At 50.3% G+C, this 16,175-nt stretch overlaps 2 protein-coding genes across 9 annotated transcripts; one reads left to right on the top strand and one right to left on the bottom strand.

The window, feature by feature from the left end:
• Nucleotides 1–963: 963 nt before the first annotated feature.
• On the bottom strand, nt 964–15,865 carry BCKDK (branched chain keto acid dehydrogenase kinase). 8 transcript variants are annotated; one of them, XM_040441974.1, is made up of 16 exons: nt 15,729–15,864; nt 8,856–8,915; nt 8,539–8,588; nt 8,262–8,470; nt 7,931–7,999; nt 7,745–7,855; nt 7,620–7,667; nt 7,417–7,536; nt 5,926–6,024; nt 4,922–4,995; nt 4,713–4,841; nt 4,543–4,632; nt 3,195–3,356; nt 1,830–2,451; nt 1,569–1,716; nt 964–1,531 (listed from the first exon to the last, which is right to left on the bottom strand). In XM_040441974.1, exons 4-14 carry the CDS (start codon nt 8,466–8,468, stop codon nt 2,307–2,309), a joined length of 1,254 nt encoding a protein of 417 aa, XP_040297908.1. In that variant the 5' UTR covers nt 8,469–8,470; nt 8,539–8,588; nt 8,856–8,915; nt 15,729–15,864; the 3' UTR covers nt 964–1,531; nt 1,569–1,716; nt 1,830–2,306. The 8 variants fall into 8 exon arrangements, with proteins under 8 accessions (XP_040297908.1, XP_040297910.1, XP_040297902.1 ...); XM_040441976.1 differs by having other exon boundaries at nt 964–1,716; nt 8,546–8,588; nt 15,729–15,865; XM_040441968.1 differs by having other exon boundaries at nt 964–1,716.
• On the top strand, nt 8,605–9,896 carry LOC121007977 (splicing regulatory glutamine/lysine-rich protein 1-like). The gene is made up of 2 exons (XM_040440246.1): nt 8,605–8,621; nt 8,922–9,896. The coding sequence occupies exons 1-2, from the start codon at nt 8,605–8,607 to the stop codon at nt 9,562–9,564; spliced, it is 660 nt and encodes a 219-aa protein (XP_040296180.1). The 3' UTR covers nt 9,565–9,896.
• Nucleotides 15,866–16,175: the final 310 nt, after the last annotated feature.

The raw sequence follows: 16,175 nt of genomic DNA, 5'->3' as shown, positions 1-16,175 counted from the left end.
ATGTACAAGAATATTACTACTATAATACTGCTCCTATGTACAAGAATATAACTACTATAATACTGCTCCTATGTACAAGAATATAACTACTATAATACTGCTCCTATGTACAAGAATACAACTACTATAATACTGCTCCTATGTACAAGAATATAACTACTATAATACTGCTCCTATGTACAAGAATATAACTACTATAATACTGCCTCCTATGTACAAGAATATAACTACTATAATACTGCTCCTCTTTACAAGTATATAACTACTATAATACTGCCTCCTATGTACAAGAATATAACTACTATAATACTGCTCCTATGTACAAGAATATAACTACTATAATACTGTTCAAAGCTTTCCACTATTCCTGGAATTGCAGTAAGTAAAATACTTAGTAAAGGAGGAGACGCAGAGGGGTAACACCCGCAGTATAGTTGGTTCTGTGTCTGAGTCAGTCGTCATTTTTATTATTTCATAAAACAGAAAAAGAAAAATCTGTCATTGAAAAATAAGTAATCTCAACACTTGTAATTACAGCCGGGGAAGGGTGGAGCGGCGTCGTAGGCAAGTGCAGATGTTTTAAAGGGCATCTGTCAGCAGTTTTGTACCTATGACACTGGCTGACCTGTTCCATGTGCCTGCATTGCTGATAAAAATGAAGTTTTAATATATGCAAACGAGGCTCTAGGAGCAATGGAGGCGTTACCATTACACCTAGAGGCTCTGCTCTCGCTGCACTGTGATTGACAGAGCCTGTAGGTGTAACGGCAATGCCCCCCTTGTTCCTAGAGGCTCATTTGCATATATAAAAAAATGCCCTTTGCTGCAGCTCGAGGGGCGTGTCCTTTCTGCTGTAGCTCTTCCCCTGTAACTGCCACAGCTGCTAACAGAACATACCACTGATGGCGGTTAAAGATTTAAACTGAGTGGCGCTATACAGACAGATCTCAGTGAAGAGCTCAGTGGCGGCACTTCATTTTTAATTACATGCAATTACAAAAGTATTCCGCTCCAGGAGCTGGTTTGAAAAGTGTAGAATATTTTTCATGTTGCAACCCCTTTAATAGATAATAATACATGATTGTCACAGGAGCCACCGCCGAGATGTTCATATGGCAGAAGAAATCAACACCAAGGACCGTGTCCTGCCCTGGAGGAGGTGAGCGCAGGGGCCCGAAGTACTCAACAGATGACTTCTGGTGCCAAGTTCTCAAGAACCCATGAGCATGATCCGTACACACACGGCGACCGGCTGAACGGGACCGACGCTGAACCAGTAATGGCGGCAACAATGTGAACTTAACCCTTGGAACACAAAAACAGTAAAAAAAAAGTCTGCATCACTAAATATACTATTAGATCCTCCCCACGAGAACCGCACAGGGGGACAAAATCAGAGGAGAACAGTAGCGGGTTCTGATTACTGCTAGACACCTGGACAATCAGCGTAATGGGGACAGTAAGTGCTATACGTTACATCATAGGACAAGCAACCTCCGCTGCAGAAGACCACACGGGAGCCGCGGGGAACCTCCGCTGCAGAAGACCACACGGGAGCCGCGGGGAACCTCCGCTGCAGAAGACCACACGGGAGCCGCGGGGAACCTCCGCTGCAGAAAACCACACGGGAGCCGCGGGGAACCTCCGCTGCAGAAGACCACACGGGAGCCGCGGGGAACCTCCGCTGCAGAAGACCACACGGGAGCCGCGGGGAACCTCCGCTGCAGAAGACCACACGGGAGCCGCGGGTAAACCTCCGCTGCAGAAGACCACACGGGAGCTGCGGGTAAACCTCCGCTGCAGAAGACCACACGGGAGCCGTGGGGAACCTCCGCTGCAGAAGACCACACGGGAGCCGCGGGGAACCTCCGCTGCACAAGAGGAATTGTTCATTTACTGCTTTTTGGCTCCAATCACCTCAATAAACCAAAATTCTTGCGAGCAGAAGGCGAGTGGCTGACAAAAGAAGATGAGGTGGTCTCCTCATCCAGGTGACATTTAACCTGTTCCTTAATCTCATTTGCGTCTATTCCATAGAACCCATTCAATGTTTGACACTGGGGTGAATCTCAAGATGATTAGATCACTCAACTGCCGTAAAATACAAGTCTCCTCAAGAATCCGAGGTTAACAACACCAGAGCTGTTGAAGGGTCTTCTGGTAGTAAGCAGCAGCCACCAGCACCAGCAGTGAGGAGCGACCCTCAGTAGAAACAGGTGGAGGGCTTAGGCTCTTCCTGAAGTCCATGAGGTGACCAGGCTGAGGGCCTTTGAGAAAAAAGGCCAGCCTGCTGCGTCTTCCCACCATTATATACGGAAGCTCTCCTCCTTCCCGTCAATGTGCTTGATGCGGAGGTACACATCCGTACCAATGCCCTGAAGAGACTGAATGCAGAGAGAGCCACCCAGGTACTCGGCGTAAGCGCGGGAGGTGGGGAGACCAAACCCAAACCTGGAAAAGAGAAGAGGGACCAGAGCGTCCTATAGGTTACTTGGATTAGTCCTTGATAAATTGGGGAGAGGGGATCGTATGGCATCTGGTATTCAATACCCACACCCAAAATCAGTGATGGCTAACCTCCGCCACTCCAGCTGTGGTGAAACTACGACTCCCAGCATGCTCCATTCATTTCTATGGAGTTCTGGGAACAACCAAGCAAGTGTGAATCTTGGAAGTCGTAGTTTTACCACAGCTGGAGGTCAGCCATCACAGCCCTATACCTCCCTCCAACCTCATGTTCTCAAGGCTGGACCCTAAAGCCTCCTGAGTACCCCATCACTAGGACGGGCTCCACTGGACCACACGGCCCAGATGACCTCCTCTACATTGTACTAAGGACTACACACTATTTATCTACAACCTTACCAGCACTGAATCATGCTTTTTGATTCACAAGTTGATTGGACCCGATCCCGGCAGATTTCACCCTCTTTCCCTCATGTTCCTTGGGCTGGATCTTATAGAGCAGATCACGCTCTCCTCCTGATGCTAATATGGCTGCGTCCCACAGCAGATTACCTGCTCCTCCATCTTATTAAAACACAAATCAGGCAAAACTTCTCCTCCGATTCCAGCACTAGATCCCACATACATGAGAAAACCCCACAGGATGGGATCCCACACGCCAGCCTATCCCATGGGCGGTTACTAGATATCTATCAGGCTCCAGTTCAGCATTTCTAAGCTCCTCTCACCCATGCATGGGTCCAGACTGGCCGCTGTTCACCATGTCAACCATATTCCCCAAAACCGGGGTGATTCTAGGATCCTGAGTGCTGGTCTCCGCGGTGGAAAAGTGGTAATCCATAACTCTCTCCAGGTGGTCGTGAGGTATGCCCCCGCCGCGGTCAGAGATCCTGCGAGGAATGTACAGACTTTAGAGAGACATTTTGGGTTTTACTCTTTAGATATTGGTAGGTCACGATATCGGACTGGTGGGGGTGCTGGGGGTCATAGCTGGGAGCAGGAAGCTGCACGTGCAGTGTACTGGCCGTCCTGGGGGTGCTGGATGTTGGCCCCCACCGAGGTGATACTGATGACCGCTCCGGTGATTGCAGGTTTTTCAGCTTTTACATAATGTAAGAGCAAAAAATATAAATTTCAGACTAAACCACTTTATTAAAAAAAAAATCCAGACTTTCATTTTCTTTTCATTCTATTTTTATTACCTTTTTTAAACCCATTAAAAGGGGTTGTCCAGTTTCCGATAACCTATCTGACAGGTCATCAGTATCGGATCGGCGGGGGTCAGACGCCCTCGTATGAGCGATGCTTTCACGGTTTACCTGCTCGCCATCGACACTGCAGCAGCGCGATTACAGCTCCTGGGTCCAATTCACGCATGAGCGGCCCTTGCTCCCATTCATTTCTATAGGGCCGACGAAAATAGCCAAGCACTGTCTCAGCTATTTCCGTCTGCCCCATAGAAATGAATGGGAGCAGGGGCTGCGCGTGCGGTGCGCTCCCATTCAGCGCTTGGTGGTGGACGGACCCTGGGAAATCCGGGGTCCTCCAACCACAGCTCTCCCCGCTCCGTTCTCGTTGTAGGGACCCGCACCTGTCAGACAATGGGGGCATATCCTAGCGATATGGACATCACATGGATGTCATCTGTTTTTTTTGCAGATCTGTGTTTTGCGGACTCGTGTGCATGAGCCCTGAACCCTACCAGGAGGCACGGCTGAATTAATATCGCTCGCCGTTCAACAGATTTACTATAATTTACACCAGAAAACGGCATAAATTACAAAGCAAATCTGTACGCGCTGGACCACAGCAATCAAAGAGTTAAAGGGGTTCTCCAGGCTTTTAATATTGATCTCTAGGTTATGGTCAGCAATATTACCCGCCCGGAGGTTCCTCCTGTCCCCGCTACAGCCGGCTGTAACAATAGGAGACGTTTAGGAGCAGAAGCGGTCACTGCCGTCTAGTGCACCGACACCAAGAGATATCACGGAGGTCCTGCACCGCCCTCGCCAAAAAACAGCCGACGGTTGTTAAGGAGTTAAAAAGAAAGGACTGCAATAACAAAATACACCTTACCGGATTATCAGGTCGATGTCGTTGTTGGCGATGGTGATGGAGATGTCCGGGACGTTGTAGGGAGTATCGATGTGACTCTCCATAGTGGCCCTGACGGCAAAGAGCACAGACAACACAGTCACAGATTAAACCCATTTACCAAGCTCCACCTACAGCGCCGACGTGCATACCGCATCGAGTTCTTCAGCAGCTCTGGGAGGATGTAATCCAGGGGCATTGGGATGAATGGGAAGCGGGCCGCCACATGGCCGTTTATTCGCACCCGCGGAGCGTTCCCATACTTGTGTTCACAGAGGCGTCTGAAAGGAGCAACACGAGAAATTATTTATCAAGAAACCGGGAAACGCTACAGGAGTGAAGCGCAGGCGACAGATCTTACCGGGCAAAATCCACCCACTTCTCTATTATCTTCTTGGGCGACAGACGGGTGCAGATTATACCGACAAAATCCGTCTGTGTATAGTATAAAAGGAATAAGACATGAGCAAAACAGAGGGCAGCAAAAAACCGAGACAGACAGAACCTGCCACAGAAAATAATCCGCATGATTTTACCCTTTCACTCTGAAATCCAAGCAGATTTTTCTGTATTACACTCCAGAGCTGCACTCCCTGTTCTGCAGTCACAGTGTACATACATTACTTATCCTGTACTGACCCTGAGTTACATCCTGTATTATACTCCAGAGCTGCACTCACTATTCTGCTGGTGCAGTCACTGTGTACATACATTACTTATCCTGTACTGATCCTGAGTTACATCCTGTATGATACTCCAGAGCTGCACTCACTATTCTGCTGCTGCAGTCACTGTGTACATACATTACTTATCCTGTACTGATCCTGAGTTACATCCTGTATTATACTCCAGAGCTGCACTCACTCTTCTGCTGGTGCAGTCACTGTGTACATACATTACTTATCCTGTACTGATCCTGAGTTACATCCTGTATTATACTCCAGAGCGGCACTCACTCTTCTGCTGGTGCAGTCACTGTGTACATACATTACTTATCCTGTACTGATCCTGAGTTACATCCTGTATTATACTCCAGAGCTGCACTCACTATTCTGCTGGTGCAGTCACTGTGCACATACATTACTTATCCTGTACTGATCCTGAGTTACATCCTGTATTATACTCCAGAGCTGCACTCACTATTCTGCTGGTGCAGTCACTGTGTACATACATTACTTATCCTGTACTGATCCTGAGTTACATCCTGTATTGTACTCCAGAGCTGCACTCACTATTCTGCAAGATTTAAAGATAAAAATCTTCCACCATTACCTGCTTGTTCATGGTCTTTGCTCTGGTTATTTGCATTATGGGAAGTGTCATCTTTATTACATAAAGTGATCAAACGCACAAACGTGACCTTACCAGATCCTCATGCAGGGACAAATGGTGGGTGGCCAGCATTCTTATCCCCAGTCGCGAAGTTAATGTTTTATCCAAGAAGAATCTGATCACCTTCTCATCCTGCAGGGAGATAATAAGTTGTGTAAGGCTACTTTCACACTTGCGTTGTTCTTTTCCGGCATAGAGTTCCGTCACAGGGGCTCTATACCGGAAAAGAACTGATCAGGTATGTCCCCATGCATTCTGAATGGAGAGTAATCCGTTCAGTTTGCCTCAGGATGTCTTCAGTTCAGTCGTTTTGACTGATCAGGCAAAAGAGAAAACCGTAGCATGCTACGGTTTTATCTCCGGCTAAAAAAACTGAAGACTTGCCTGAATGCCGGATCAGGCATTTTTTCCCATAGGAATGTATTAGTGCCGGATCCGTCCTTCCGGTATGCGCATGCGCAGACTGAAAAAAAGGTGAAAAGATAAATGCCGGATCCGTTTTTGCCGAATGACACCGGAAAGACGGATCCGGCATTTCAATGCATTTTTTCGACTGATCAGGCATTTTTAAGACTGATCAGGATCCTGATCAGTCTTACTAATGCCATCAGTTAGCATACATTTTGCCTGATCCGGCAGGCAGTTCCGGCGACGGAACTGCTTGCCGGATCTCTCTGCCGCAAGTGTGAAAGTAGCCTAAGGCTTCATTCACACAGCAGTTCTTTCTGTCCGCGTGGTGTCCTGACTGCACTCGGGCATATTAAATGCTACAAGTCAGACGTCAGTTTGACCTCATGGATTGCTGGTCCATGAAGAGAAAACCACAGCATGTACCATTCTTTTTTTTTAAAGGGTCCAGAAAAAAAAATGGACGCACCTAGATATCCAGATACGTCTGTGGATGGAAACTGGCATGGTCGCCTGAATCAGGCCCAAGAAGCGAGATCATTTCACTTATTGTTAGCCAGGTTTCTTCTTGAGGGTCTGATCCAGCATCTATTGTCCTCACAATTTCCTAGGCTCCCGCACCTTCCTAGGCTCCCGCACCTTCCTAGGCTCCCGCACCTTCCTAGGCTCCCGCACCTTCCTAGGCTCCCGCACCTTCCTAGGCTCCCGCACCTTCCTAGGCTCCCGCACCTTCCTAGGCTCCCGCACCTTCCTAGGCTCCCGCACCTTCCTAGGCTCCCGCACCTTCCTAGGCTCCCGCACCTTCCTAGGCTCCCGCACCTTCCTAGGCTCCCGCCTCTCCTCTCCAGCACCTTCCTAGGCTCCCGCCTCTCCTCTCCAGCACCTTCCTAGGCTCCCGCCTCTCCTCTCCAGCACCTTCCTAGGCTCCCGCCTCTCCTCTCCAGCACCTTCCTAGGCTCCCGCCTCTCCTCTCCAGCACCTTCCTAGGCTCCCGCCTCTCCTCTCCAGCACCTTCCTAGGCTCCCGTCTCTTTTCCCTTACATCCCCCCACCATAACTTAAGTATAGACTGCCCCCCCTTCAGTCTTGATCTGCCATAACCCTATGTAAGCGCTACCTGTATATGCCTCCGGCTTTCTCTCAGACCTTCGGCCAGCTGAGTCACTACATCCTTGTGGTCATCGAGCAGCTGCCGGAGAAGTTTGCAGTACTGGCTCTCCACCTCATGGTCTGTGATCTGCGCGGCAAAATAAAAACACATGGAAATAGGCGACGCTGCTCGACACAAATGACCAGACATCATTGGATCCTGGAGCTTACCGGAGGGAACTCGCTCAGCTTGTGGAAGGCACTGATATAAAGCTCATGCTGAAAGAGATGGACAGAGGCATGAGATGTGTGAGACAAGGGATAGGGACTGCTGGTAAGTGATGGGCGATACCTACCACGTGGAGTATGGTTGGGTTACAGCCAATGATGAATGGGAGGCTGCGGAAACCTTTGATCCGATGCGCGATGCGGACAGGGAGCTCCTTGTACAGATATCTGGCACTTTTCTATGAAGGAAGAGGTAAAATCATTATGTACAATACGCACAGCCCTATGGAAGGATCTCCGAGAATGGGTCTTACCAGGATGTGGCTGCCATCTTGAGACCGTCCGGAGTACAGCATTGTTGTGGGGGTGAGACGCACAGAGGGCTAAAGATGGGGGCGAGAAACAGATTTATTTATTTTTGTGAAGTAGAAAACTGGGTTTAGGGGTTATCATACGTTCCTAATACATCAGCACACGCTGCTGTCGCACTGGTCCACACCACATCTGGGGACTGTCAGGGACTCAGCCTCAATGGGCAGCTCTGCCCACGACCATGCTAGCATGTATGAGAAGGGTCAATGATCGCCCACATAAATACATCATGCAGAAAACCGGACATTTACTACTGGTGCTCGGCCATGGTACCTTCTCTGCGGCCTTGTCGATGCTGGACTGATTGTAGAAGGAGGTGACGGTCTTGGACCTCTCTCTGGCCAGCTCCACATGGTGTTGGTCTGTGGCAGAGGTGGATTGGAGCCGCAGCAATAAGGACAGACGGAAAGGGGGGTTCTGCGCTCCTCGAGCCAGCAGCTCCACCATGTTCTTCCGCAGCATTTTGATGGACTGCAACATTCCTGCAACAGAGGCCGCGTCAGAGGAGAAGGAAAAGACAAATGAAAACATATCGAGCGACCAAACTGACCTGGAACCTGGAAACTCTGCCGTCCTAGAGCAGTCGTGATATTTCAGAACCTGCAGACAGAGAAGGATGGAACCAGACGAGGGGTAACTGACAAGAACCAAGGAAAACCCAACATTTTATGCTCAGGACCGGGGTTATACTCAAGTCACAACCAAATCTGCATGCACAATTCTGCTGGCACTAAATGTGCCGTGTTCCGCTGAATTACACTTGGCAGCAGGATTATGAATGCAGCTCTGGATGTGACTGGAGCTGTCCTCCTGCACACGGACAATATAAGGGGAAGACGGGTGAATACAAAGTACAAGGAACCTTACCTAATTATCCAGGAGGGCAGCTCAGGTCACAGGAAGAAAAGACACACGACCTTTATCCATCTGCAGGAGGAAGAGACGGGAGAAGCCAAGGTCAGACATTAGGACAGCGGAGAGGGAGAAGAGGAAGAGACGGGAGAAGCCAAGGTCAGACATTAGGACAGCGGAGAGGGAGAAGAGGAAGAGACGGGAGAAGCCAAGGTCAGACATTAGGACAGCGGAGAGGGAGAAGAGGAAGAGACGGGAGAAGGCAAGGTCAGACATTAGGACAGCGGAGAGGGAGAAGAGGAAGAGACGGGAGAAGCCAAGGTCAGACATTAGGACAGCGGAGAGGGAGAAGAGGAAGAGACGGGAGAAGCCAAGGTCAGACATTAGGACAGCGGAGAGAGAGAAGAGGAAGAGACGGGAGAAGCCAAGGTCAGACATTAGGACAGCGGAGAGAGAGAAGAGGAAGAGACGGGAGAAGCCAAGGTCAGACATTAGGACAGCGGAGAGAGAGAAGAGGAAGAGACGGGAGAAGCCAAGGTCAGACATTAGGACAGCGGAGAGGGAGAAGAGGAAGAGACGGGAGAAGCCAAGGTCAGACATTAGGACAGCGGAGAGGGAGAAGAGGAAGAGACGGGAGAAGCCAAGGTCAGACATTAGGACAGCGGGAGAGAAGAGTCCAATGACCGGACGGACAAAGAGCGAGAACGTAGATGTATCAGGTTAGTGAAAAATATGGAGGGGGAATATCGCCCATGAACAATGAATTAAAAGAAAACCAAAAAAACTACCGAAAAGTGTCAACAACAAAGAACCTTTACCAGACGCGGTCACAAAAGCTGCCGCAGCGTCAGGTTGTGAATTTGGTGGAACGGCTCACCAAACCAAAGTATTGCAGTAAGGTCGGAAAATGAATGGATTGATTGGTTATGTCTGTCCTGTGGATCGGATACAGGCGGGCTCTCTGCATGACACACCTGTCCGCACAGGTAAAACATGATTAATCAATCCCTGCACTTTTTAGCTTTTGCACGCGCTCTCGGAGTCTAGCCCACGCTGCCACCGTCCACCATAAGATATGTCCGACATGGCGGCTGGAACCGGTCCACTAACTGCAGGATGAATGCAGCTTCAGCTGGAAGCGATCCCTCCACCGCGTGAATGGGGGGGCCCCGCAGTGGCGTAACTAACATGGCAAACTTTGGATTGGGGCCCCCTACCCCCATTAGCCCGTAATCCCATTACCCTGCCCCCTCCCCGCCACTCGCTCTGCGTAATAATATATCTCTCACATTTGGCGCCCACCCAGACTGTATATATTTCATTTTGATCCCTGTATATAATTGAATGATTGGCTGCCCCCAGTATGGCACAGCCCCCATCTATACCTCTCTGTATAGATTCTATTTTCTTTTTGTGCCCCCCCAGTTTCCAAATTTCCTTCAATTCATAGTGCCGGGTGCCCCCAGTATGGTGCGCAGCGTGTGCATACCTAAAAAAAATGAAATAAAATACTTCTCTCTGCTCTGTTCCGCCTGACTGGCAGCATCTTCACGTCTTCCCGCGAGACCCATGACCGCCAGCTCCGGGTCTTGCCGACATCAAGCAGAAAAGGTGTATGTATGGGGGACGTGCGCAGCCGCACTAGCACTTACTTTTTAAATAGACAAAGCAGAGGGGGGCTGGGCTGGCTAAAAGCACTTGGGCGCAACCCCACACCCCCCGGGCGCAGTCACACCCTCTGCGACCACGATCGTTACACCCCTGGGGGGAAGGGCGCGATATAAGGGTGGAGAAGAATATCCGAGGCGATGCAGCAGCTGCTGGTAAATGTTCTACCCCTTTTAGCGATGGAACGGAATGAGCCGCAAGACGATGTTTGTCTGCCGGGTCACAGCTGCCGCACATCGACTTCTAGGGAAAGACGCCTGAAGGTTACAGATAGACGTTACTAAACCAATCGGACTGGTTCCTGGCAGCGGACAGAGGCACCGCCGTTATATTGGGCAGCTGGTCTACAGATCACTACCCCCATCCTCACACAGGGCGGCCAGATGTACGATCCCCCTGAAGTAAGCTGTGCGCCCACCGCTAACACTCACCCCTCTGCCGTGGGACCCCATAAGACAGCGAGGCCGGTCGTGTCGCCACCTCAGACACCTGCAGGAGTAACAGTCAGGGACGTAGCACCACGTGGACAGAGCTGGGGCGGCAGCACACAAAGTGTTAATCAGAAGCCGTATCCTCACATGAGGGAGAAAACGACGCGAACAGCGAGTTACCACAAGACTGCGGGGAAAGGAACATACAGTCCCCAGGTGAACTCGGGGGCGGCCGCCCAGGATCACACCTCTGCCTGCATTACATCATATGGGACACGGTGAACATTACTGCTCCCCCCCCCCAGCACAGGCCTCAGAGCAGGAAGCCGCCAGCCAGCAAAGGGTTACTCTCCAGGGAATGCTGGGTATGTGTAAACTATCAGCATGTGACCCTGGATCTGGCGGCTCATGGAAAGTGCAGCTTCAAGCAAGGATCAAGCTACATCTTCACTTCTACTCCAGTCACAGCCAGAGCTGCAGTCACAGTTCTGCAAACAGATCTCAAAATGCTGCGTCGGGGGCTTCATGACATGGGAGTCCATGGCCGCTGCATGCCAGGCTTCCATCACCAAGCACAATGCCAGGCGTGAGATGGGGGTAAAGCCACCACCGCTGGACTCTGGAGACGTCTTCTGTGCGGTCACCAATCTCCTCTCTATCTGGCATCTGATGGTCGAGTCTGGTGAACGCCAGGAGGACGTTACCGGCCGGACTGCATGGCGCCCGCTGCACAGTCTGGTGGAGGGGGGTAATGCTATGGGGGGGGGGGGGGGTCTTCAGGGCTCGGACCCTTAGAGTCTGAATTCTTCAGCAGACAGGACTTTGTGGACACTTGTATGGTGGCAGCTTTGTGGGAACCGTTTGGGGAAGGCCCTTTTCTGTTCCTCCATAAAGCCATGGCTGGGGGAGTCTGGAAGAACCCCAGAGACTGAGAGCCGGGCCCTCTCCTCCAACATCAGGGTCTGGCCTCACAAAGGGACACCCCCCAAAATCTTACAGCAAGCCTCCCCAGCAGAGCAAAGGGGGGACCAACCCTATATTAATGCCTATGGATGTAGAACGGGGGCCATAAAAGCTCCCGTGGAGGGGGGTCACATACTTTTCTCCACACTGAACAGGCACTTTATTAGAGCCCCATACGGCGTGGGACCTCGTTTGGTGGCACGGTGATGAGGACATCAGATGGAGGTCCTGACACGCCGTGAATGATCCGCTCAGGGATCAGAAACCTCCGCAGCTCTGAAACTACAACTCCCAGAATCCTCCTTTCACTTCCATGATATTATAAGAACAGCCGAGTAAGTTTGCATGCTGGGAGTTGTAGTTTCACAACAGCTGGAGTGCTGAAGGTTGCCGACTCCAGATCTATAGGATAAGGATCTTGGAAGAAGGAAAACTGTCCGTCCTGTTCCTGCAGCCAGTCCAGAACCTTATGACCACAGGGTGGACAACGGCCATCGAGGGATGAGGCCCAAACCTTCCCCACCATTACTGACCGGACGGCTTCATCTGCTGGTAGTGCTCGTCCTCCTCTGACCAGGCCATGTTCTTCACTGCTCGGGGGTCTTGTTTGGTTGCCCCGTGGAGCAGGTGGTCTGCCGTTACCGTCCGGACGGGTCAGTGTGCTGCGGACTCTGCTCCCCACCATTACTGACCGGACGGCTTCATCTGCTGGTAGTGCTTGTCCTCCTCTGACCAGGCCATGTTCTTCACTGCTCGGGGGTCTTGTTTGGTTGCCCCGTGGAGCAGGTGGTCTGCCGTTACCGTCCGGACGGGTCAGTGTGCTGCGGACTCTGCTCCCCACCATTACTGACCGGACGGCTTCATCTGCTGGTAGTGCTTGTCCTCCTCTGACCAGGCCATGTTCTTCACTGCTCGGGGGTCTTGTTTGGTTGCCCCGTGGAGCAGGTGGTCTGCCGTTACCGTCCGGACGGGTCAGTGTGCTGCGGACTCTGCTCCCCACCATTCCTGATGTCCTCCTCTGACCCCCCGACGCCTTATGTTCTTCCAGGATCTCACCATTCTCCACGGTGACCGCGCCGCCGTCATTCCCATCGCTGCCGTTTCCCATTTTTACGTGGATTCTCATTGAACCTGATCCCCGAAAACGAGTGTTGAGCGAACTTGTGTTTTAAGTTTGGCGTCTAAAGTTCGGGTTATCGAAGTATCCCGTTATGTATTCCGCTACCACGGACCATAACGGAATTTAGAATCCATAACAGGATTCTTCGATAACCCGATGCCGAATTTAAAACACAAGTTCGCTCAACACTACCGAAAACCTCTCGCCGAGTCTAGTGCTGCGCTCTCCGTGCAGGACACAGGGGGTGCTCTAATATACACACAGCCATCGTGTATACATCATGTACTGTAGCATTGCAAAAGTCTGGGCACCCCCGCTCAAAATTAGGCTGTGTTCACACTTGAGTTATCGAGATCAGGTATAATGGGAAGATCGGCACCTCATCTCCGCTCACAGTAACTGCGGCCTGAAAACAGCGGCTCCACAATACACAAGCCCCGGCCGTGTGCGCCGATCGCGGACCCATTCACTGTGGGGATTCTCTCCCTGCCTCTGCACCGTAAAAAAAAAAAAAAACTTGCTCCATTTTTTTGTGGTGCGGACGGATCACGGATCAATTTAAGTTAAATGGGTCTGAATCTGTCTGCGCCAGCCACATGGACGGTGCCCGTGCGCCGCCATCTGCAGTCCCCGATGCACGGCACAAGCCCCAAATGTGAAGAGTTCTGCAAGCTGAAGATGAAATGATCTCCAAAAGACGTAGGGGGCGATTCATCAAACCGGTGGAAAGTAGAGCCCATGGCAACCAATCAGATTCCTCCTTTCATTTTCCAAAGAAGCTGTCCAAAATGAAAGGTGGAATCTGATTGGTTGCCATGGGCTCTACTTTCCACCGGTTTGATGAATGACCCCATACATTTACAGTCATCTATAGGGCAGGAGTATATATACACAGCGTCATCTATAGGGCAGGAGTATATACACACAGGCGTCATCTATAGGGCAGGAGTATATACACACACAGGCGTCATCTATAGGGCAGGAGTATATACACACACAGGCGTCATCTATAGGGCAGGAGTATATACACACAGCGTCATCTATAGGGCAGGAGTATATACACACAGCGTCATCTATAGGGCAGGAGTATATACACACACAGCGTCATCTATAGGGCAGGAGTATATACACACAGGCGTCATCTATAGGGCAGGAGTATATACACACAGCGTCATCTATAGGACAGGAGTATATACACACAGCGTCATCTATAGGGCAGGAGTATATACACACAGTGTCATCTATAGGGCAGGAGTATATACACACAGCGTCATCTATAGGGCAGGAGTATATACACACAGTGTCATCTATAGGGCAGGAGTATATACACACAGCGTCATCTATAGGGCAGGAGTATATACACACAGACGTCATCTATAGGGCAGGAGTATATACACACAGACGTCATCTATAGGGCAGGAGTATATACACACAGCGTCATCTATAGGGCAGGAGTATATACACACAGACGTCATCTATAGGGCAGGAGTATATACACACAGACGTCATCTATAGGGCAGGAGTATATACACACAGGTGTCATCTATAGGGCAGGAGTATATACACACAGGCGTCATCTATAGGGCAGAAGTATATACACACAGACGTCATCTATAGGGCAGGAGTATATACACACAGCGTCATCTATAGGGCAGGAGTATATACACACAGACGTCATCTATAGGGCAGGAGTATATACACACAGGTGTCATCTATAGGGCAGGAGTATATATACACACAGCGTCATCTATAGGGCAGGAGTATATACACACAGCGTCATCTATAGGGCAGGAGTATATATACACACAGCGTCATCTATAGGGCAGGAGTATATACACACAGACGTCATCTATAGGGCAGGAGTATATACACACAGCGTCATCTATAGGGCAGGAGTATATACACACAGACGTCATCTATAGGGCAGGAGTATATACACACAGACGTCATCTATAGGGCAGGAGTATATACACACAGGTGTCATCTATAGGGCAGGAGTATATACACACAGGCGTCATCTATAGGGCAGAAGTATATACACACAGACGTCATCTATAGGGCAGGAGTATATACACACAGCGTCATCTATAGGGCAGGAGTATATACACACAGACGTCATCTATAGGGCAGGAGTATATACACACAGGTGTCATCTATAGGGCAGGAGTATATACACACAGGTGTCATCTATAGGGCAGGAGTATATACACACAGACGTCATCTATAGGGCAGGAGTATATACACACAGCGTCATCTATAGGGCAGGAGTATATACACACAGTGTCATCTATAGGGCAGGAGTATATACACACAGGCGTCATCTATAGGGCAGGAGTATATACACACAGCGTCATCTATAGGGCAGGAGTATATACACACACAGGCGTCATCTATAGGGCAGGAGTATATACACACAGGCGTCATCTATAGGGCAGGAGTATATACACACAGTGTCATCTATAGGACAGGAGTATATACACACAGGCGTCATCTATAGGGCAGGAGTATATACACACAGACGTCATCTATAGGGCAGGAGTATATACACACAGACGTCATCTATAGGGCAGGAGTATATACACACAGGCGTCATCTATAGGGCAGGAGTATATACACACAGGCGTCATCTATAGGGCAGGAGTATATACACACACCCGCCCGGCTTTTTCCTCTCCTCCCCTATACGCACACCCTCGGGTCACTCACCTCTCCCGCGGGCGCCCCCGGCTCTGCTCCTCCTCTGCTCCCGGCCTCAGTGTCCAGCGTGCGGTGCCCTCACAGGAGCTGACTGCAGCACGCGCACTACAAGTCCCGGCATGCTGCGCGGTCACGTGGGAGGAAAGGGCGAGGCAGCAAAGCATGATGGGAAACGCCGAGACCTCCAGAACCCCGGCAGCCGCCATCTTATTGAAGACCACAATTCTATAGGGGGAAGTAGTCATGAGTGGAGACTACTGGCTTGGTTGCCATGGAGATAAGGATGGTTGTGAGCTGTGCCCTGCGAACAATGATTTCCTTGAAAACAACAGAGGCTTATGTTCAGTGGTTTTGACAGGGATGTCAGCAGTGAGAAAAGTGTCAATGTAGGCCCTTTATTAAACGCGCACCACACTGCTTCTGTCCAGTGGTGTCACCACACAGTACACCGCCGTC

The sequence above is a fragment of the Bufo bufo genome, chromosome 7 (genome assembly GCF_905171765.1).
Source record: "Bufo bufo chromosome 7, aBufBuf1.1, whole genome shotgun sequence".
Taxonomy (NCBI): Eukaryota; Metazoa; Chordata; class Amphibia; order Anura; family Bufonidae; genus Bufo; species Bufo bufo.
This window is presented reverse-complemented; position numbering and strand designations above follow the sequence as displayed.

What these genes read in the sequence shown, in the direction of transcription:
- BCKDK (XM_040441976.1), bottom strand. Translation starts at nt 8,468, where the DNA reads ATGTTGCAGTCCATCAAAATGCTGCGGAAGAACATGGTGGAGCTGCTG. An exon ending in AGCTGAGCGAGTTCCCTCCG is followed by an intron (nt 7,537 to 7,619) that starts GTAAGCTCCAGG and finishes TTTGCCGCGCAG; the next exon opens with ATCACAGACCATGAGGTGGA. An exon ending in CTGCTGAAGAACTCGATGCG is followed by an intron (nt 4,633 to 4,712) that starts GTATGCACGTCG and finishes CTTTGCCGTCAG; the next exon opens with GGCCACTATGGAGAGTCACA.